At 48.6% G+C, this 23,424-nt stretch overlaps 1 protein-coding gene across 5 annotated transcripts in view; it reads right to left on the minus strand.

Annotated features, from left to right (window-relative positions):
• auh (AU RNA binding protein/enoyl-CoA hydratase) overlaps window positions 1-23,424 on the minus strand; it is a 448,738-nt gene that overhangs the window by 398,054 nt on the left and 27,260 nt on the right. For 2 of the 5 annotated variants that reach the window (XM_072516829.1, XM_072516828.1), the window contains exon 1: window positions 191-460. The exons of 1 other annotated variant lie outside the window; for it this stretch is intronic. In XM_072516829.1, the coding sequence (XP_072372930.1) occupies window positions 191-431 (241 nt within the window). In that variant the 5' untranslated portion in view covers window positions 432-460. Of the gene's footprint in view, window positions 1-190; window positions 462-23,424 lie in introns of those variants that run through there. 2 more of the 5 variants (XM_072516830.1, XM_072516825.1) reach the window with 2 other exon arrangements.

Consider the following 23,424-nt stretch of genomic DNA (forward strand, 5'->3'; position numbering starts at 1 on the left):
GAAGTTTGCGCCCAGGTCCTGACCTCTAATTGAAAATAGCGCCCAGGCCCTTTCTCAATAGATCGGACCTAACCCCTGCCCCGCCCCCTCTGTCCCGCGCCCCGCCCCCTCTGTCCAACGCCCCGCCCATTCTGCCCCATGCCCCGCCCCCGCTGCCCCTGCCCAGGACCAAGGTGACCCCGTCTGTTACCTGTCGACTCCGCCTCCAAATACCGGACCCGCAGCTCCGCCCCAGCTCCAGCTGCCGACCCCGAAGCGCTTTCACTGAAGCCTTTCGCTCCAGGCGGCGAGCCAGCCTTCAGAGTGCAGCTCCTAAATGCAGAGCGCGGGTGCCCGGCTCCAAACGAGCGGATCACCGAACAGGGAGTCAGCAGGGCTCCGACCCCCGGGTACAAGAGGCACGGCCTGGAGAAAACTGTCAACGCCGCCATAGTAACCGTGAACTCTGACCTGGGTGCGTCATGGGGAACCCTGCCCCGCCTCCCGGGGTCCCGCCTCGCGCTGAGGGAAGGGCGGCTGCAGCGTGGTGCTGGTCACACTGCAGCAATGTCCGGGAAATGAGTGTTGACACACATCATTGCAACTGCTTTTAGCTGTTTCCGAATTGCTATGGGACACATTAAGATGGTTTCATAATTCACTGGTCCATTGTTACATTAAAGTTAGCCGTCGCATACTTCAATGATGTATTGTTACATCAATACATTTTTGGAATTGTAAAGAACCCCCTCGGGCTGTATGATTCGCATTGAATGGAGACAGTGAATATTACATGTCTCACAATTGTATGGAAACATCTCAGAATGCAGCTTGATCCAAGTAGACAACGTAAATGCCTTTGCACCATTTGTAATGGCCATTTTGAAATGTCTATTGTTTCTTTGAGTGTATTGAAACACCTGGGGCGTCATTCTCCGACCCCCCACCGGGTTGGAGAATGGCCGTTGGCGGCCGTGAATCCCGCCCCCGCCCCCGCCGAAGTCTCCGCTCCCGGAGATTGGGCGGGGCGGGAATCCGGCCGCGCCGGTTGGCGGGACTCCCCGCTGGATTCTCCGGCCCGGATGGGCCGAAGTCCCGCCCAGGAATTGCCTGTCCTGCCGGCGTAAATCAAACCTGGTATTTACCGGCGGGACCAGGCGGCGTGGGCGGGGTCCTGGGGGGGAGCGCGGGGCGATCTGACCCCGGGGGGTGCCCCCGCGGTGGCCTGGCCCGCGATCGGGGCCCACCGATCCACGGGCGGGCCTGTGCCGTGGGGGCACTCTTTCCCTTCCGCCTCCGCCACGGTCTCCACCATGGCGGAGGCGGAAGTGACTCTCCCCACTGCGCATGCGCGGGAAACTGACAGCGGCCGCTGACGCTCCCGCGCATGCGCTGGGAAACTGACAGCGGCCGCTGACGCTCCTGCGCATGCGCCGCATTTCCGCGCCAGCTGGCGGGGCAACAAACGCCATTTCCGCCAGCCGGCGGGGCGCAAATCCCTCCGGCGTCCCTCCGTGCGGAGACTTCCACACCTTTTTGCCGGCGCGATGCCCGTCTGATTTGCGCCGGCTTTGGCGCCAGTCGGCGGGCATCCCGCCGTTGGGGGAGAATTTCGCCCCTGGAGTGCAACATGATGTTTGGAGAAAACCTGAATATTATATGTTCATAAGATAAAGGAGCAGAATTAGGCAATTTGGCCCATCGAATCTGTGTCATTCGATCATGGCTCATCTCATCCTGGCCTTAACTCCACCATCCTGACTTCTCCATAACCCTTCAACCCATCAACAATTACAAATATGCAGCTGGGCGATGTGGCTCAGCTGGTTAAAGCGCTGCTCTGGTGAGCACAGATGCTGAGTTTGAATCTCAGCACTGCCCTTTCGCTCAAAAAAAGCAATTCAAGGCTGCACAAGCAATTAAAAATATGTCTTAGCTCCTTAAATTTACTCACTGTCCCAGCACCCCCGCACTCTGGGGTAGCGAATTCCAGAGATTCACAACACTTTGGGAGAACTCCGTTTTAAATTTGCTACTCTTATCCTAAGACTATGACATCTCATTACAGATGCGCCAAAAGAGGAAGCATCCGCTCCACATCTACTTTATCCATACCTTTAATCATCTTGTATACCTCAATTTGATCTCCCCTCATTCTTCTAAACTCTAGAGACCGACCCCCATCTGGCTGCACACCCCACTGACCGCCCACCCTGACCCCTGGTTCTGCAGAGTGACACCAAACATATGGGTACCCCCGCCACACCCCACCCAGTCGCCATCTGTCAGCGGCTAATCCAGGGCAACACACACAGTAGCCCCTACAGTGCCTCCCACTGGCAGTGCCAGCCAACAGTACCCTGGCATCAGGGACAGGCACCAGGGCAAGGGGCCTCAACGGAGCCAGCTACCAAAGGGGCCAGGGGTGCAGGGATGGGGGGACGGGACACATGCAGGGGCGGAGCCCGCAGTGCCAACGTGTCCACATGTACTCGGTGGGAATGGGAATGTCCCTTTAAGAAATGTGTGTTTATCAAATAGCTTCAGTGATGTCATTGTGTGGTTGGAGCTGAGCTGAGGTTCTGGCTTTTACTTTCGTTTAGAGCTAGTAGCTGTTTGTGGCTCTGTGTTTTACTTGCAGCTTTAGGCAGTTGGGAGCTGCATTCAGACAAAGAAGGTTTATTTTGGTCTCTCTCTATATGTGTTAAACGGTGTCCAGATCACTTGGTAATGTAAAAGTGATATTTGTGTTCTGGAAGGAATTCAAACCTACTGTTTTGTGGAAAAAGGGATCATCTGATTTATGGATGTTGTTACTTGAGTGAATGAGTAAAAGGGAAGTTGTGAGTCAAAAAGGCTGAATAGCTTTTCCCTGTATTTATGTGCTAAATATAGAGTACTGTACCTGTGTGGGGGATGTATGTTTGCAGTTGATAAAAATGCTTATTGTGTGTGTTTATAAAATATTAACTGAATTTGGAGAATAAACTTTGTTTTTGATTTAAAGTGCTTAAGGCCTCTGTTGCATAACACCTGAAGAGTAGGCCCTTGTGCTCCTCATAACCAAAACCTATAAACAGTTATAGCTCAGGTGAACTCCATGATATACTTTGGTGTTCTCTAAACTCTGGCCCATGACAAATTGGGGGCTCGTCCGGGATAAAAGTCTATCTTTCGTGATTGGGTTGGCTTAGTGAACTTAAAGGCAGTGAGGGGTGAGCATATTTGTGTTTGCTTTTCAGGTGTAGTATTCCGGTTTAAGTAGGGAGTGTGCTGTGGACAGTGGCTCTTTCAGAGGCTCAGAAGTTTTTGGGGGTGGACAAGGTCACACGCAGTACATTACAAACAGAGACTAAAGAAAGGCTTTCAGATTTGGCAAAAACATTTCAGTTAACATTAACTGACAATATACAAAAAGAAGAGGTAATTGTGGCGGTAGCTGAGCATTTAAAATTGTTTGAGACACAGTCAGACTCATTGTAAATGGCAAAAATTCAGTTACAGATCAAACAACTTGAACATGAAAAAGAATTAAAGCAGCTTGAATACGAAATGAGGGGCAAAGGAAGAATAGCCCTAGCAGAACAAAAAGAGAGCAAAAGGGAGATACAGATCAGGGAAAAAGAAAAAGAGAGAAAAGGATAGAGAAGAAAGGGAAATAGAGAGAGATTTTGAACTTCAGAAAATGGCCATGAAACATGACAGTCAGTTAAAATTGGCGAATGTAAAGAGAAACATTCAGTTTGAGGATAGTGATGAGGATAAAGAGAAAGAACAGCATTGTCAAAGGCGTGGTGGGGATCTATTTAATTATATGCCCAAGCATTGCCAAGATTTGATGAGAAGGATGTAGAAGCCTTTTTCATTTCATTTGAGAAAGTAGCTAAACAAATTAATTGGCCACAGGGCATGTAGGTATTACTGATTGAAACAAAGTTGACAGGTAGAGCCAGTGAGGTGTTTGCATCACTATCAGAGGAGGTATCTGGGACGTATGAGGAGGTGAAAAAAATCCATCTTAGGTGCATATGAACTAGTGCCTGAAGCCTACAGACAAAGGTTTAGAAATTTAAGGAAAAAACATAGTCAGACATACCTGGAGTTTGAAAGGATCAAACAGAGTAATTTTGATCGGTGGATAAGAGGTTTGAAAATAGACAAAACGTATGAAGCTCTCAGAGAAATTATACTTTAGGATGAGTTTAAAAATTCAATTCCTGATGTAGTGAGAACTCATGTGGAAGAACAGAGGGTTTAAACTGTCAGGTTAGCAGCAGAAATGGCAGATGTTTATGAATTGGTACATAAATCAGAGTTTGATTTCCGACATCAGTTTCAGCCTGTGAGGGATAGAAAATGGGGAAAAGTGAAATACTCAAGTGGTAAAGGTAAAGGGGATCTCATGGGAGATAATAAGGAGAGTGTACCTCGGATTAAAAAAGAAATCCAGGAGGGTGGAAGAGAAATGAAAAGTTTCAAATGTTTTCACTGTAATAAACTAGGCCATGTAAAGTCACAGTGTTGGTGATTGAAGAATAGCACTGGGAAAGCTGATGTGGTAAAACAGGATAAGCCAGTGGGGTTTGTTAAAGTGGTAAAGGAAAGCCCAAGTGAAGCGAGGGAGGTGCAAAAGATTGTACAGCCTGATCAGGAGGTGATTGATAAGAAGGTGCCAGATGTCTTTGAAGAATTTACTTGTGTGGGGGAAGTTTATTCATGTGTAGCAGGAGGAGGAGGTAAATAAGTCACAATTTTAAGCGATACGGGAGCTAGTCAATCTTTGATGGTAAGAGATGAGGAGTTATGTAGTTTGGGAGGAATATTGCCAGAAAAGGTGGTAATATGTGGAATTCAGGGTGAGAAGAGTAGTATTCCATTATGTAAGGTAAGGTTGGAAAGTCCAGTGAAGAGTGGTGAAGTGATAGTAGGAGTAATAGAGAAACTATCTTGTCCAGGAATACAGTTTATCTTGGGTAATGATATAGCTGGATCGCAGGTGGGAATGATGCCCACTGTGGTTGATAAGCCAGTGCAAAATCAGACAACTGAAGTGTTGAAGGACGAATATCTTGGGATTTTTCCGGATTGTGTAGTAACAAGATCGCAAAGTCACAGGTTAAGACAAGAGGAGAAATCAAAGAGTGAAGATAAAGTTGAAGTTCAATTATCAGAAACCATTTTTGATCAGATGGTTGGAAAAGAACAAGAACAGGTGGAGGATGAGGCGGATATTTTTAGTTCAGGAAAATTGGCGGAGTTACAACAGAAAGATGTAGAATTAAAATGGATATATCAGAAAGCATATACGGAAGAGGAATCTGAATGTATACCAGAGTGTTATTACCGTAAAAATTATGTCTTGATGAGAAAATGGAGACCTGTACACATGCAGGCGGATGAAAAGTGGGCAGAAAGATATAGAAATAAAACGGATGTATCAGAAAGCATACATGGAAGAAGAATCTGAGTGTATACCAGATGGGCAGCACGGTAGCACAAGTGGATAGCATGTGGCTTCACAGCGCCAGGGTCCCAGGTTTGATTCCCCGCTGGGTCACTGTCTGTGCGGAGTCTGCACGGTCTCCCCGTGTCTGCGTGGGTTTCCACCGGGTGCTCCGGTTTCCTCCCACAGTCCAAAGACGTGCAGATTAGGTGAATTGGCCATGGTAAATTGCCCTTAGTGTCCAAAAAGGTTAGGAGGGGTTATTGGGCTACGGGGATAGGGTGGAAGTGAGGGCTTAAGTGGGTCAGTGCAGACTCGATGGGTCGAATGGCCTCCTTCTGCACTGTATGTTTTATGTTATTACCGTAAAAATGATGTCTTGATGAGAAAATGGAGACCTTCACATATGCAGGCGGATGAAAAGTGGGCAGAAGTTCATCAAGTGGTATTGCTGGTAGGGTATAGAAAGGAGGGATGCGAGTAGCACATGAGGTACCAGTAGGAGGTCATTTGGGAGTAAGGAGAACTCCAGGTAAAATACAAAAACATTTTTATTGGCCTGGACAACATAAAGATGTAGTTAAATTTTGTCGGTCATGTCATACATGTCAAGTGATGGGGGAACCTCAAGCGGTGATAAAACCAGCGCCCTTAATACCCATTCCAGCTTCCTAAAATGGGAATCAATATCTTCTGACTATCATGGATATGTCTACTAGGTTTCCAGGGGCCATTCCAGTTTGCAATATTACAGCTAAAAAGATTGTGGAGGAGTTACTTAAATTCTTTACTAGATGTGGACTACACACAGAAATACAATTGGATCAAGGAACAAATTTTACCTCAAGGTTATTCAAGGAAGTTCTGGATAGCTTGGGGATAAAACAATTTAAATCACCTGCGTACCATCCAGAATCGCGGGAAGAGTTAGGAAGGTGGCATCAGACAGTAAAGAAAATGTTGAGGGCTTATTGTCAAGATTATCCAGAGGATTGGGATAAAGGAATTCCATTCGTACTGTTTTCAATTAGGGATGCACCTATTGAGTCAACCAAATTCATTCCTTTTGAACTAATTTTTGGTCATGAGGTAAGAGGCCCACTTAAATTGATTAAGGAGAAATTGGTGAGTGAGCAGTCTGAAATTACATTCTTGGATTACATGTCAAATTATAGGGAACGATTAAATAGAGCAGGTGAATTGACTAGACCACATTTAAAAGTTGCACAACATGTGATGAAACGGGTAGTGGACAAGAAAGCAAAGGTTTGTAGTTTTGCCAGTGGAGATAAAGTTTTAGTATTGTTACCAGTGGTAGGTGAACCTTTAAAAGCAAGGTTTTGAAAGGCAATTAAATGAGGTGGATTATATGGTAAGAACGCCAGATAGTAGGAAAACTCACTGAGTGTGTCGTGTGAATATGCTTAAAAGGTACTTTGAAAGGGAAGGAGAGCAAAAGGAGGAGATTTTAGTGAGTCTAACTCAGAGTGAAGAACCAAATCCAGATGACTCTGAATTTGGCATTCCTCAAATTAAATTGGATAATGAGGATGTTCTTTAAAATTGGGATAAATTGTTGAGTTACCTTCCAGAGGAAAAACAAACTGACCTGAAAGAGGTATTGATATCACATGGGCCAGTTTGTGGAGATACGTTGAGAAGTCTAAAATGGCTATACATGATGTAGATGTGGGAAATGCTGTTCCAATTAAACAACATCCATATAGACTTAACCTTTTAGAATTGGCACAGATGAACAAAGAAATTGAAAGTATGCTTAAAAATGGCATAATTGAAGTGGGGTGCAGCCAATGGAGCTCACCCATTGCGATGGTACCGAAACCAGACGGTACCCAACGGTTGTGTGTGGACTATAGAAAGGTTAATGCAGTTATAAGGACAGACTCTTATCCTTTCCCACGCTTGAAGGATTGCATTGAGAACATGGGACAATCAGCTTTTATTTCCAAACTGGATTTACTTAAAGGTTACTGGCAGGTACCTTTATCCGAAAGGGCGAAAGAGATTTCAGCTTTTGTGACTCTAGATGGTATATACCAATTCAAAGTTATGCCATTTGGCATGAAAAACATCCCAACCACATATCAACGGTCAACTAACAAAATTGTTTTCGGATTACCCAATTGTGCGGTGTACATCGACGATCTGGTGATTTTTAGTCAGACATGGAAAGAACATTTGAAGCATCTGATGGAGTTATTTGATCGACTTCAGGAGGCAAGTTTGGTGGTAAACCTAGCCAAAAGTGAATTTGGAAAAGCCCAAGTCACTTTCCTTGGCCATACAATTGGACGGTGTCGATTGGTCCCACGGGATGTGAAAACAAAAGTTATTGGGGTGTTTCCAATACCCTCGACACAAAGGGAAATAATGCGATATCTTGGCATGAGTGGATTTTAACAAAAATTTGTACCGAATTTTAGCAGCGTGGTTGCTCCACTGACGGACTTGCTGAAGAAGCATAGCAAATTTAAGTGGACGGTGGAGTGTCAACAGGCATTTGACTGCCTGAAGGCTGTGTTAACCGCTGTTCCTGTGTTGGTCACCCCAAATTGCACAAAACCATTCAAAGTCGCTGTCGATGTAAGTGATGTGGGCGTAGGTGCGGTGCTCTTACAAGAAGATGACGAAGGAATAGAGCAGCCTATTGGTTATTTTTCAAAGAAATTGAATAATCACCAGAGGAAGTATTCAACAATTAAGAAGGAGATTTTGACCTTGGTGCTGGCTTTGCAACATTTTCGCATATATGTGACCAGCAATTTGTCTGAAACTATTATATATACTGATCATAATCCATTGACGTTTTTGGAGCCATTCCGGAATAACAATGCCAGACTGTTTCAATGGAGTTTATTGTTACAGCCATTTCATTTAAAAATAGTACATGTGGCAGGACGGAACAACGTGATTGCCGATGCTTTGTCACAAATGTGATGAAGAGAAGCAGGTTCGCCGGTGGAAGAAATAACATGGACTGTACTATTATTATTGATTGCCTGTTTTGTTTTTGTTTAACAAAGAAGTATATTTGTTGTCAAATTTTCTTAAAGGAAAGTGAAGAGATGAAAAATAAAACCATCTTGAAGTTGATGGTTTATTTTTTTTTTCTTGGCGGGAGGTGTCATGGGAATGCCCCTTTCAGAAATGTGTGTTTATCAAATAGCTTCAGTGGTGTCATTGTGTGGTTGGAGCGGAGCTGAGGTTCTGGCTTTTACTTTCATTTTGAGCTGGGAGCTGTTTGTGGCTCTGTGTTTTACTTTCAGTTTTAGGCAGTTTGGAGCTGCATTCAGACAAAGAAGGTTTATTTTGGTCTCTCTATGCTAAAAGGTGTCCAGACCACTTGATAATTTAAAAGTGATACCTGTGTTCTGGAAGGAATTCAAACCTACTGTTTTGTGGAAAAAGGGATTGTCTGATTTATGGATGTTGTTACTTGAGTGAATCAGCAAAAGGGAAGTAATTAAGTGTTAAATATAGAGTACTGTAGCTGTGTGGGGGATGTAGCTGATAAAAATGCTTATTGTGTGTGTTTATAAAATGTTAACTGAATTTGTGGAGTAGGTCCTTGTGATCCTCATAACCAAAATCTATAAACAGTTGTAGGTCAGGTGAACTCCATGATATACTTTGGTGTTCTCATGGCCCATAACACCATGCTAATATATTGGCCTTTCACCCACTGCAGACAATGGATATTGGAATTCAACCAGCAACGGTGGCCTTCCTGCTAGTCGCCGCAGCCCTGGGGAATACCCTATGGCTGTACCAGCTGGAGCTGCTCGAGGAGGAGGAGGAAGCTGCAACAGCGGAGCATGCATCAGTGGAACAGGAGGCAGCCGCCCAGGATGGAGAGCTGACCCCCCAACAGGCTGAGGAGGAAGAGGTGCCAAGGAGGCGCCGCATGAGGCCTCGTATGTACCGGCACCGCTTGTCATTCGAGGACCTGCTGGACCCGGCATGCCGTCGAAGACTACGGCTGAACAGAGAGACAGTGTGACATATCTGCCGCACCTAGAACCACGGGGGAGACATCCTCACCCAGTGGCCGTCAAGGTAACGGTCGCCCGGAACCTCAACCACACAGGCTCCTTCCAGGCGCCGAGTGGGTATCACAGACCTCGGTGCACAGGTGCATCCCCACAATCACGGAGGCCCTATATGCCCAGGCAGATCATTACATCCATCTCGGTGTGGACCGAGCCCACCAGGATGCCCGGGCAGCGGGGTTCGCCCCCACCGACGGGATTCCCCGGATCCAGGGGGTGATCGATGGGATGCATGTCCCCCTAAGAGCACCTGCAGATGACAGGCTGCTCTACACAAACTGAAAGGGGTACGACTCGATGAACGTGCTGATAATTTGTGACCATCAGCTGCGCATCCTACACATCTGTGCCCGATACCAGGGCTGGGTGGTTGGCTCCTGGGTGACAGGGGTTATCCACTGCGGTCATGGCTATTGACACTTATCCAGAGGCCATCGACTGATATGGAGATCGGCTACAACGACGCCCATACAGCAACCAGAAGCGTAATCGAGTGGTGCGTCGGCCTCTTGAAGATGCGGTTCAGGAGGCTGGACCACTGTGGAGCGGCCCTCCAGTATGGTGCTGAGAGGGTCGCCGACATTGTGGCGGCCTGCTGCGTCTTCCGTAACATCGCACAGCAGAAGGGCAATGTGCTGGAGGAGGAGGTGCGCCAGGCCTCGTCCAACTTCAGGAAGCAAAGTACTGTACACACCCCTGTCAGCATCAATGGGGCTGAGGTGGAGATGGTTCACAGTTTCAAATTTCCTAGGGGTGCTCATCTCCAAAAATCTGCCCTGGTCCACCTACATCAAAGCTACCACCAAGAAAGCACAACAGCGCCTATACTTCCTCAGGAAACTAAGGAAATTCGGCATGTCCACATTGACTTTTAGCAACTTTTATAGATGCACCATAGAAAGCATCCTATCTGGCTGCATCACAGCCTGGTATAGCAACTGCTCGGCCCAGGACCACAAGAAACTTCAGAGAGTCGTGAACACAGCCCAGTCCATCACACGATCCTGCCTTCCATCCATTGACTCCATCTACACCTCCCGCTGCCTGGGGAAAGCAGGCAGCATAATCAAAGACCCCTCCCACCCGCTTACTCGCTCTTCCAAATTCTTCCATCGGGTAGGAGATACATAAGTCTGAGAACACGCACAAACAGATTCAAAAACAGCTTCTTTCCCACTGTTACCAGACTCCTAAACGATCCTCTTATGGACTGACCTCATTAACACTACACCTCTGTATGCTTCATCTGATGCCGGTACTTATGTAGTTACATTGTGTACCTTGTGTTGCCCTATTATGTGTTTTCCTTTATTTCCTTTTCTTTTCATGTACTTAATAATCTGTTTGAGCTGCTCGCAGAAAAATACTTTTCACTGTACCTCGGTACACGTGACAATAAACAAATCCAATCCAAAGAAGGATGCGGGAGAGGGTGAGAAGAACAGAAGAGGACAGTGTTAGACAATCCGCGCAGGCAGCCCAGGGGGTGGGCTGCTGAAGGCCTCAGTGGGCAGGGCACTTGGCAATGGCGGCCGGTATGCGTGCCGGTATGTGGGCAGAGTGGGGGTTCAGCCATCCTCCTGGTGGGGGGGGTCAGGTTCCGGGTATGTGGGGGGCCGTCCTCGTGGTGGGGGTGGTCAGGTTACGGGTGTGTGGGATGCAGATTACTGCCAAGGGCACAGTGTTGCCTACTCAACCTGGCCGCCCTGAGGAGATTGTGCAGTTTTTTCCGGCACGGTGTTGCCCACAGCACTCATGGCCTATGCCACCTGCGCCTAGGCACAGTGAGTGGCAGCAGCTGGCAGCCTCCTTCGAGGGCCAGGGTACAGGGTCATCCTCCACTCCTCCATCATGTCTAAGAGGGTCTCCAACTCGGGGCTGCTCTCCTCGCTGCAATCTTGTTGGCTGGGATGGTGTGTGTGGCGAGTGAAGTGTGTATATGCAGCTGCAGCATGCCAGCCTCTTGAGTGCCAATCACAAAACCGGCGAATCCGGCACCATTTCTCATTAGAATCGATTGTGTTTCACATAGCACCAGTGCTAGCCCCTTAGCAGTAGCGGAATCTGTTGAGGTGTGGCGCCAGTTTTTCTGTCATGAAAGTCCATGAATTCTGCGTTGACGTCAATACTTAGTCTCAGAGACGGAGAATCCCGCCCATTATCTTTGGCCTCCACTGGAAACATTGATCCCGAGCCACTGTCTCCAACCCTGTCCCTGGCAACTATCTGAAGCTGAAACAGATGGTTCACAACCTTAGTGTCATTTTGACCTTGAAATAAGTTTCTTACGTGTCCCACCTTCTCTCAGAGTGCCATCCAGCAAGCCAGTTGTGCTGGCAAACCTTGCTCTGCACACTCACCCACAGCCACATCAGGAGCCCCGAGACGCAGATTCTTCCAGGAACATTAGGGAGGCCGTACTCAGGTGCCCTCCCCTGATCCACACATTTACCCTTTGGTAGCGAGAAGATCCACAGTGCTGAAGTCTTGCTCTTTAGCATTTGACTGTTGACAACTGCCTCTATGGTGCTGTCGCTCCTAGAGTTCAGGCACATTGTTCATCGTGCAGGCATCAAAGTTTGCTTAACATGCTTTGCACTAACCATCCTCTGAGATATGGCGTGCGTGTCCTCAAGGAGGCATTTGAGAGTTGAGGAGTGTGAAGTGCTATCACAATTAACAAGGCTAATTCCTCATTTGAAATAGCACAGTCAAATAGGATGAAATTGACTTTGAGAATAGAAGATCTGTCCTGGAAGTATTTGTTAGAACAGAAAGGCTGCAGTTGTGGTTACCCCTGATATCGGTCTCCACAATATTTAAAGATGGCTTGAAGGCCTCATAGACGCAAAGCCCCTCATCCCCGCTGGCCAGGTGCGTTTCCTGACTTGGAACGATCCAGCTCCCTTCCCAAGCCCAACCCCCCGAGTGGTCCCCCCACCCAAACCCTCATGGCATGGCAAAAAATGGAAATGGCTACTCACCTCCTCACTTCCCCTCAGAACCCAGCGCACCAGCTTGACGTTTTTAAAGGTACTAAACGACGCTCTCATGATTTCTCACTGGGGAGTCGGTTAATCCCAGGAGGCCGCTGCATTCGACTTCAGTCACGCAGATGAGATTGAAATGAATGCAAATGAGAGTTAATGATATTCTCGCCATCTTTGGGGATATCTGGAACTCGTCAGCAAGCAACGTGAATTGCAAAGTGGTTCAAGGCTGGCGCAAATCTTTGGTTTGGCCTTTCCTGGCACCCAGCATGCCCTGATCTGCGCCGGGCGCAATGCAGTGGTTAAATCACGCCTTATATCTTAATTTGCACCAAACCGCTGTGCATGCTGACCTACATTGGTGCTTAGTTGAGTAATGCTTCAATTTTAGAATTATCATCCTTGTTTTCAAATCCTTCCATGGTCTTACCCCTTTCTGGCCTGTAATTTGCGCATGTGGTGTGCACACAATCGGCAAGCCTGGAAGCGACCGTGATTTTCCCTTCCAGCCACGGCTGCAATTAATACACAATTGCACGGTGGCTGGCCAATCAAGCATAGGCTCAGCAGTGCCATAGGGGGCCTTGTCAGACACCGAGTCCAATGGGGACCTGATGGGAGATTTAAATGGAAAAGAGGCAGGTCTTTAAATGCTGACAGAGGTGGCAGTTGAGGTCAGCGGGCACAATAAGCTGCACTGTAAATTCCTTCTGAACTGTAAATTCTATGATTCTATGATCCTAACTGAACTGAAGTCTTTCAATCAACAAACTTTAAATTGAGTAGCTTTTCAGGATCTCCCACCAGGAGACTCAGTCCCCATTGCTGTAGAGAAGCCAGCACAGACTCTGCAAGTCCTCCACATATACACACTCTCTCTCTTGGTCCCCTTGTTAGGAGATTTTGGGAAGCCAAACACCAGGGGCGAGATTCTCCGTTAGCCGAAGCCAAATTTGGGAAATGCGATTTGGCGGAGAATAGCTTCTGACGCCAAAATCATGGCACGCGCCGATTTGACGCCAAAATCGCAATTCTCCGACACCTCAAAAACGGCACCAATGCGTTTCACTCTACACGGACAGACGTCACTGCATATCATTAGCGGGACTGACCCAGTACTCTCCAGGGTCTCCATGATTCTCCACTTCCGAAGGGCTGAGTTCCCAATGACGCGGTTCACTTGTGCTTTTAAAAATCGTGAAACCAGCATCGCGGCTGCTGAGGGAGAGAGAGGGGGTACGGAAAGTGTCCAAAATCACCATAGGTTGCTGACAGTTGTGCGCTGGTCGGGAGGCTTCTGCCAGGGCCGGGAGGAGTAGTGGGGGGTGGCCAGGAGGTGGGCTGTGGGGTCGGGGTTGATGGGCACGGAGCATCATTTCTGCAGCTGGCAAGGCAGCCATGCAGCTGCGCACACCGCTAACAGCCCACTTTGAACCTGGTGCCACGGGTCGTATAGGTGTCCCCCAAGCCCCAGACGACCCATCAGCTGTATGGGTGAACTCCAGCACAGCCAGTGGCATCTTTTTGGCTGGGATAAGTGTGTGTGTGGGGAGTGTAATGTGTAGGTGCGGCTGCAGCTTGTCAGCCTCCTGAGTGTCAATCATGGACCCGGCGAATCCTGCACCGTTTTTAATCTCAACCGATTGTGTTCCATGCGGCACCGGTGCTAGTCCCTTAATAGGAGCAGAATTGGTGCGTGTGCAGCGCTGATTTTTCTGTTGTGAAAGTCCACGGATTCTCCGTTGGCGTCAACACGTAGGGCTGGGTTCTCCGATTGCCGACGCCAAAATCACATTCTGCAATTGGCCGGAGAGTCCGTTTTGATTCCACCTGAGGCCCTCTCCCGATGCTCCGCCCACAATGGATCGACTTCCCGATGGTGTGGTACGTGTGTGCTCACAGTTTTCGGGGACCTCACGTGGCGGCTGCAGACTGTGTCCAGCGCCGCCACAGTCGGGGGGGAGGGGGGCCGGAGCCGTTCTGCTGGCAGGGGCTGGTCCGGGTGTGGCGAGGGGGGTTACAGGGGGACACTATCTGGCAGGTCGGGTCCGCGCGCGGCTGGCGCCATGTTGTATGCCGCAACCACTGCAGGTCGCTGCTGTGCGCATGCGTGGCCACGGATCCGGCAATTCTCCGTCCATATCTGCAGGTAAAGCCGAGTGGCGCATATCTGCTAGCCCCTCACTCGGCGGAGCATCGGTGCAGGGCCGGCGCCGACTTTTTGGTCGTAAGACTAGAAAAATGCTCCGGACATAGCCTCAAAATCGGAGAATCCAGCCCTTACTCTCAGAAACGGAAAATCCTGCCCCAGGTTGGAGAGTTTACATATCCATTCAAAACGTGTGAGGAACAATAGGGTTTGGATAAAACTGTTTTGTTTCTTTCTGGGTCTGGGTGTCGATCCTCATCTGCAACAAAACTGGCACAGAACAATTACGCCAGGGGTAATCCAGGTTAAAACATTCTTTAAAACATGCAATGACCCTGCCTCCACCACACCCTTGGGAATAGAGTTCCAGAGACCCTGAGAGAAACAAATTCTCTCAATCTCCATCTTAAATGGAAGGCCCCTTATTTTTAATTTATGTTGCCTAGTTCTCGTCTTTCTCAAGGGGAAATATTTTTTCAGCATCCACTCTGTCAAGTCCATTCAGGCTCTTATATGTTTCAATAATGTGGAGATGCCGGCGTTGGACTGGGGTGAGCACAGTACGAAGTCTTACAACACCAGGTTAAAGTCCAACAGGTTTGTTTCGATGTCACTAGCTTTCGGAGCGCTGCTCCTTCCTCAGGTGAATGAAGAGGTCTGTTCCAGAAACACATATATAGGCAAATTCAAAGATGCCAAACAATGCTTGGAATACGAGCATTAGCAGGTGATTAAATCTTTACAGATCCAGAGATAGGGTAACCCCAGGTTAAAGAGGTGTGAATTGTATCAAGCCAGGACAGTTGGTAGGATTTTGCAGGCCAGATAGTGGGGGATGAATGTAATGCGACATGAATCCCAGGTCCCGGTTGAGGCCGCACTCATGTGTGCGGAACTTGGCTATAAGTTTCTGCTCGGCGATTCTGCGTTGTCGCGGGTCCTGAAGGCCGCCTTGGAGAACGCTTACCCGGAGATCAGAGGCTGAATGTCCTTGACTGCTGAAGTGTTCCCCGACTGGAAGGGAACATTCCTGCCTGGTGATTGTTGCACGATGTCCGTTCATTCGTTGTCGCAGCGTCTGCATGGTCTCTCCAATGTACCACGCTTCGGGACATCCTTTCCTGCAGCGTATGAGGTAGACAACGTTGGCCAAGTCGCACGAGTATGTACCGCGTACCTGGTGGATGGTGTTCTCACGTGTAACTATTATGTCTACCACTATTATGAATGAACTACTAAAGGCAAGTATAATGTGCGGCACCCACCCAGGCCCACTCCCCCACCCAATCCCTGTAACCCCACCTAACCTTACAGGCGGGCAGCATGGTAGCATAGTGGTTAGCACAGTTGCTTCACCGCTCCATGGTCCCAGGTTCGATTCCTGGCTTGGGTCACTGTCTGTGTGGAGTCTGTACATTCTCCCGTGCGTACATGGGTTTCCTCCGGGTGCTCCGGTTTCCTCCCACAGTCCAAATATGTGCAGGTTAGGTGCATTGGCCATGCAAAATTGCCTTTAGTGTCCAAAAAGTTTAGGTAGGGTTACTGGATTACGGGATAAAGGGAGTCGGGTGGAGGCGTGGAGCTTAAGTGGGGTGCTCTTTCCAAGGGCCGGTGCAGACTCGATGGGCTGAATGGCCTCCTTCTGCACTGTCAATTCTATGATCCTATGACTCTAAGGGGCAATTCATTAACAAAGCAAACTTTTATTTGCACTACTTATTAAAGCTTGACCACTTACTCCTGTAGTAAACAACAATCTAGCAATCTACAATTTACACTCTACTAACACTAGTCTCTGCACTCTGTCTATAACTGCACTCTACCCTCTCTCACTGCTCCTCTCCAGCTCTCTCAGATGTCTGTGAGTCAGTGCTTTATGCAGTTCTGCATCTAGCTCCATCTAGTTTGCCTAGGTTTCATCTTTCATTCTCACTCCACAGTATAAATATTTCCCACTTTCTGTCTTATAGCTTTGACAAAGGGTCACCTGGACTTGAAACATTAGGGGCGTCATTCTCCGACCCCCCGCCACGTTGGAGAATCGCCGGGGGCTGCCGTGAATCCCGCCCCCGCCGGTTGCCGAAGTCTCCGGTACCGGATATTCGGCGGGGGCAGGAATCGGGCCGCGCCGGTTGGCGGGCCCCCCCGCTCGATTCTCCGGCCCGGATGGGCCGAAGTCCCGCCGATAAATTGCCCGTCCCGCCGGCGTGGATTAAACCACCTTTTGAACGGCAGGACAAGGCGGCGTGGGCGGGCTCCGGGGTCCTGGTGGGGGCGCGGGGTGATCTGGCCCCGGGGGGTGCCCCCACGGTGGCCTGGCCCGCGATCGGGGCCCACCGATCTGCGGGCGGGCCTGTGCCGTGGGGGCACTCTTTCCCTTCCGCCTCCGCTACGGTCTCCACCATGGCGGTCCAGGAAGACGACCCGCGGATCGGGTGCCATTTTTAAAGCCAGCCCCGATCTTTTGACCACCCTCAGCATCCCCACCGTGGCGTCCGGACCCCTCGTCCCCCACATCCAACTTGCATCTTCTGGGGTCCTTGAGCCCCCCCCTCACCCCACCTCTTATGGGCAAGACACCCCGGGCCAGATCTCTAGCACAGGCAACTTGGCACCCAGGCACCCTGCACTGCCACCCTGGCAGTGTCCCTGCCAACCTAGCAATGCTACCTGGGCACGGCCAAGGTGCCTGGGTGGCAGTGTCAAGGTGCTCAGTTGGTCGTGGCAAGGTGCTAGGCTGACAGTGCCAAGGTGCCAACAGGTGTGCCAGGGTTCCACCAGCCCAATGCCCAACCACCCAGAGTTCTCTAATGGCCTGGGAGAACCCCTGCCCCCAGTCAAAGTCTCCCAGGTGCAGCCGTTGGGTCCCGGGCACCGGGTGAATACAGCGCAGACACATTTAAATGAGCTTTAATGAATCTCAACAGACCTCTCCAACGTTGCAAATCTTGCAAGAGGCTTCTTGCGAGATTCAACGGCCTCATCGCATCACCAGGTGAGGTGCGACGAGACCAGTAAACCGCGCCCCTTATATCCTCTTCACAACTTACCTTCTTATATTTATGTCATCAGCAAATTTAGCAACCATACATTTGATCCCATCATTCCAGTCACTAATATAGATTGTAAATAGTTGAAATCCAGGAATGAGCAACTGCGTCACATCTCTCATTACATTTTCCCAACCTGAAAATGACACATAGGCCGACTACCTTAACCAATCCTCTATCCATGCTAATGTTACCCCCGATACCATGATAGGGGAGGACCAGACCAGCTTCGTGAATGGGCGGCTTCGTAGATTTGGTGAAGCTGTTGTATAAAGCCTCGAAGGTGAGTGTCCGGATGAATAGCGTCAGTTCAGAGTACTTTGGATTACAGCAGGGGATGAGGCAGGGGTGTCCGCTCTCCCCAGTGCTTATTGCCCTAGTGATTGAGCCATTGGTTATGGCACTCGGGGAGGGGGGGAGGGTATTGTCTCTTTGTACGCGGACGATCTCCTATTGTATATTTCGAATCTGGTGGTGATTTAGATAGGATTATGGGGATTTTGGGGGAGTTTAGTCTGTTCTCGGTTTATAAGCTCAACATGGGGAAGAGCGACGTGCGGGGGCAGGGGAGGAGTCTGGGGAAGCAGCCATTTCGGCTGGTAGGGGTAAGATTTTGGTATCTGGGGATACAAGTGGCGTAGAGCTGGACATAGCTGCACAAGTTGAATTTGGTTGAAGGAATGAAGGAGGATTTTAAGGGGTGGGATGTTTTGCCGTTATCATTAGCTGGGACGGTCCAGACGGTAAAGATGACGGTGTTGCCAAAGCTTTTCTTCGTCTTCCTTCCGATCTTTGTGCCCAAGTCATTTTTTTAGGAGGAACAATTAAATGGTCTTGGGGTTTCTATGGGCGGGCAAGGTTCCCCAGATTAGCAGGGTGTTCTTAGAGCAGGGCAGGCAGAGAGGGGGGCTGGCATTCCCAAATCTGCAGAATTACTTTTGGGCAACAAATATCGCAAAGGTTAGGACGTGGGAGGTGGAGGAGCGGTCGGTGTGGGGGCGGATGGAGGAGACCTCATGTAGGGGGCCTGTTTGAGGCCATTATTACCGGCCAGGTATTCCATGGGCTCTGTGGTGGTGACTGCGCTGATGATGTGGAACAGGAGGTATGGGGGGGTGTTCCTTTATTTTGGTTGGGATCTGTGCTGATATGGGAAAAGGGGGGCGTGGGCTGGAGGAGGAGAGGGGGCCAAGTCTGGATATGATTATTGCATATTGTGTGTTGATGTTGTTGCTTTTTCTCTTTGGTTTGTGTATAATGAAAATGCCTTTAATAAAAGTATTTTAAAAAACAATCTGGAACTTATTGTGCAAGAAAGAAGTAGTTTAGGCCTTTAGAAGTCCCTTTAGTCCCGAAAACAAAGGCTGTTACGTGAATTGGATATTCTGAATTCTTCCTCTGTGTTCCCGAACAGGCACCGGAGTGTGGCGACTAGGGGATTTTCACAGGAACTTCATTGCAGTGTTAATGTAAGCCTACTTGTGACAATAATAAAGATTATTATTATTAAGATACGGGCATGCACAATCCTGCAGCAATTTTAAAGGGACTGCACAGTGCAACAAACATGCTGTGCACAGGCAAGAGATATAAGAGGGAATATTGGCCTGAAGTCTATAGGAATTGAAAATTAATCTCTAGGACACGGTATTAAACAATCAGCAGAGAAAGAAAATCAGACGACAATTAAGGTTTTTTTTCATTTTCTTTGAACGTTTTCACATTTTAGTTGCAAAAAAGGCTGTTTCACTAACAGTCAAGATTAATCAAATTGGATAAAGAAGAGTCTTTTTCCTCTCCAATTTCCATAGGAAGGAAGTGCAACTGGAGGATGGGCCAATGATGGGAATGAGTGGGATGGGACAGTTTGAGGTGGGAAGGTGAGTGTGATGAAGCCTCCAAAAATATGCCATCCATCTATCATAAGGTCAAGAATGAGGCTGTTGCACACACATCACTCATGTTGAAGCAATCTATGCCATTCTTCTGTCAGACCAGGCAGCATAGTGGCACAGTGGGTTAGCCCTGTTGCCTCATGATTCCGAGGTCCCTGGTTCGACTCCGGCTCTGGGTCACTGTCTGTGGAGTTTGCACATTCTCCCTGTGTCTGCGTGGGTTTCGCCCCCACAACCCAAAGATGTGCGGGGTAGCTGGATTGGCCACGCTAAATTGCCCCTTAATTGGAAAAAATTAATTGAGCATGCTAAATTTATATATTTTTTTTAAATTCTTCTGTCAGACCTGGATAATATTCAAACTTGGATTGGCATGCATCAGATAACGTTCATGACACATAGATGTCAAGCTTTCACCATCTCCAACAAGAACCAGCCTAATTATCTTCCTATTGCCTTCAATGGCACCAAGATCCACAATAAAAACAATTTGTATTTATATTGTACGTTTAACATAGTAAAACGTCCCAATGCATTTCATAAGTTTATTATCGTACAAAATTTGACACTGAACCACATAAGGTGATATTAGGGCAGGTGGCCAAAAGCTTGATTAAAGAAATAGATTTTTAAGGTTGACTTAAAAATATAGAGAGGTATGAAAGGAGTTTTCCAGAGCTCAGGACCTTAGTATCTGAAGGCATGGCTGTCAATGGTGGAGCAATTAATATTGGGGATACTGCAGAAGCCCGATTTGAACGAGCACAGATATCTTGGAGGGTTATAATCCTGGAGGAGGTTAGGGAGGGGTATGACCATGTGGGATTTGAAGACGAGGAAGCAATGTTTCAAGCAGTCATCATCAGAGGTTTAACTGGGCCAGCCATGTACATCAAGGCCACAAGAGCAAGGCAGAATAATTTCAAAAATACTGAACTATCTGGAATACTGACCAATCTGGAAGTGTGTAGCCACAATTACACTCAAGAAACTTAAAACCATAGGGCCCATCCACTTGATTGTTTCTCCTGCCACTAAATTGAATTTTGATTCCTTGAGCAGCATCTATTCCCTAAAAGATGTACTGGGACAACTCAACAGCACTGATACCCCTGCAAGCTGTAACACAGAAGCAGGACATGAGCAACAACATCCTACGAGCACCATTACTTACAAGTCACACAGAATCCTGACTTTAACATATTGCAGTTCCTTCATTGTCGTTGAATCAATGCCCTAGAATTCCCTATCTAAGAACATTGTGAAAGCACCATCAGCACACAAACTGCAGCTGTTCAAGCAGAAAGCCTTGTACTGCCTTCTCAACACTTCCAGGGATATGCCTTGTCAGTATCTTCTATATAGTGGTGAAACTATTTAAAAGAATAAACTTACTATCAGAAAATCAAGGCTTTCTGTGGTGGCCTGAAACATACACTGGAGGCTTCCAGTAGTAAACAAAAGAGTTTACTGATGAAAGGCAAAAGCAGTCAGATAACAGGCACAGAACTCCATACAACAGGGGCGGAATTCTCTGAAAATGTGGCTATGTCCTCACCCTCGTGGGAAAACGGGCACGAATCCCTGTGGGCTTTCCTGGAGAAAGTCCAGAGTGATTCTCCGTTTTGAAGGGGGCTAGCGGGCCCCGGAGTACTCCACGCATATCTGGCTGTCGATACGGGACACTGCACTTCCAGCCGCGGTCCGCGCAACATGGCGGACCCACACAACAAACCAGCCCCAACAATATAGCCCTCACCCCCCTCCAGATCACATGCACCTGCCGATCGGTGGCCCCCGATCGGAACCCTGGGTCCGAAGCCGCCACTCCGAGTGCCCGCTGGGTGGAACCATGAGGGAACTACACCGGCGGGAACTCGGCCAGCTGCCGGCTGAGAATCGCCGCGGGGACCGGCGCCGCGTCGACCGCCCATGCGCGACTGGTGGTGTTACTCCGGCCCCATTCTCCACCCCCGCGCCGAGCGCGATTTCAGCATGGAGGCTCGGCGAATCCCGCCCCAGATCTTTACACTTCAGATCCCTGGTCCATATTGCCCAGGGTCCTGCTCCCAGGGTCCTGCACTAGCTCCCCATTGGCCGGGCTTCACGCGCATTTGGCCCTGAGCTAGTCACATGAAATCACGTTACCACACTTGCCTTTTGTCAATCTCTCTCTCACGAGTACAGTTGTAATTTTGTTTTTATTTATGGGAAGTGAGTGTCATTGACAAGGTCAACATATATAGTTCATCTCTAATTGCCCTTGAGAAGATGTGAGTGAGCTACTACATGAAAATAACTAAGGTTTGCTGGGCCATTTCAGAGGAAAGTTAATAGCCAACCATATTATTTTGAATCTAGAGTTACATATATATCAGACCAGGGAAAGGACAGGAGACTTCCTTTCCTAAAGGGCGTCCATGAGTTTTTATGTCTATCTGGTAGTTTTGTGGTCATTGTTACTGGTGGTAGCAATTTTTTTCAGGTTTATTTAATTCATTGAATTTAAATGCCCCAGCTGATGGGATGGGATTTGAATTCAAGAGGGAATTTTCCCAGAAATTTGGAAGCGGGGTTTAGAGGAGGGAGGGCTGGGATAATGGCAAATCATGCTCCCTGACGTGCTGTTGTCTCCTTACACTTTTACGAGAGGCAGGTTCAGGGTGGCAGCAGTGGGAAGCCAGTTGACATAGTTGAGGAGATAATCAATAGGGATATCGTCAGACTTTCCAATCTTCCTAGGAGTGACCAGGACCCCAAAGTGTGCATATCTCAACCAGTCACAGGAGGTGGGTGCACAGCGGGAGATCGCAGTTGCTTCATCTGATCTTTACTTGCTGTAAATGGAACACCAATGGTCTTCTGCTGGTACAGGCCTGTCTTTGCAGCAGTCCCACATGGTTACACAAGAGTACTTGAATTAAAGTAAAGCCTTCCAGCACCTTCAGCCTCATCTCCCCTCCCTCTTATTGGCCTCAGTGTATATCCCAGTCACTGTAGCTGTACTTCCTTTCAGTTAAAGGATGAAGGCTGCCGGACACCCAAACAATGCCAGTGTTGATTATCCGCCAGCCTCTTCTGCCTATCTATCATCCCTACTTGGACAACAATCCCAGAGGTAGTTCTTAATTGGCTGGATTCCATTGGAATACGTCTGAAGTTCCAATATTATGACAAACAGGGATCTGGATCCAAAAATGATCCTGATGCTGAAAATGTCCAAAGTCCAAAAATCTCCAAGCCTGCTGGATTACTTATTCAGTAACATAATCACTCTACCACCATAGCCATATCTAAAATTGGCTAGACAGCTGGTTTGTGATGCAGAGCGAGGCCAACAGCGCGGGTTCAATTCTCGTACCAGCTGAGGTTATTCATGAAGGCCTCACCTTCTCAACCTTGCCTCTCCCCTGAGGTGTGGTGATCCTCAGGTCAAATCACCACCAGTCAGTTCTCTCTGTCAAAGGAGAAACCAGCGTAAGGTCATCTGGATCGATGGCGACTTTTCCTAATATTTGAAAGATAATGGCGGTATTTCCCACCCCCCATGCCGGGTGGGAGAATCGCCAGGGCGCCTCGTGAGTCGTGCCACGCCGCCCCGACACCCTCACGCGATTCTCCCACCCCCACCCCTCGCCAAAACCAGCGGCACGAGAATTGCGCCGGGCCACTCGGAGAATCGCCGCAAACGGCGAGCGGCGATTCTCCGGCCCGGATGGGCTAAGTGGTCAGCGAAAAAAGTGTCATTCCCACCGGCGCCGTTCACCCCTGGACGCTGCCGACGGGAACTCTGCGGGAACGCTGGGGGGTGGGGGGGCAGCCTATGGGGGGGGGTAGGAGGGCTCCTT

The sequence above is a fragment of the Scyliorhinus torazame genome, chromosome 9 (assembly GCF_047496885.1).
Source record: "Scyliorhinus torazame isolate Kashiwa2021f chromosome 9, sScyTor2.1, whole genome shotgun sequence".
NCBI lineage: Eukaryota > Metazoa > Chordata > Chondrichthyes > Carcharhiniformes > Scyliorhinidae > Scyliorhinus > Scyliorhinus torazame.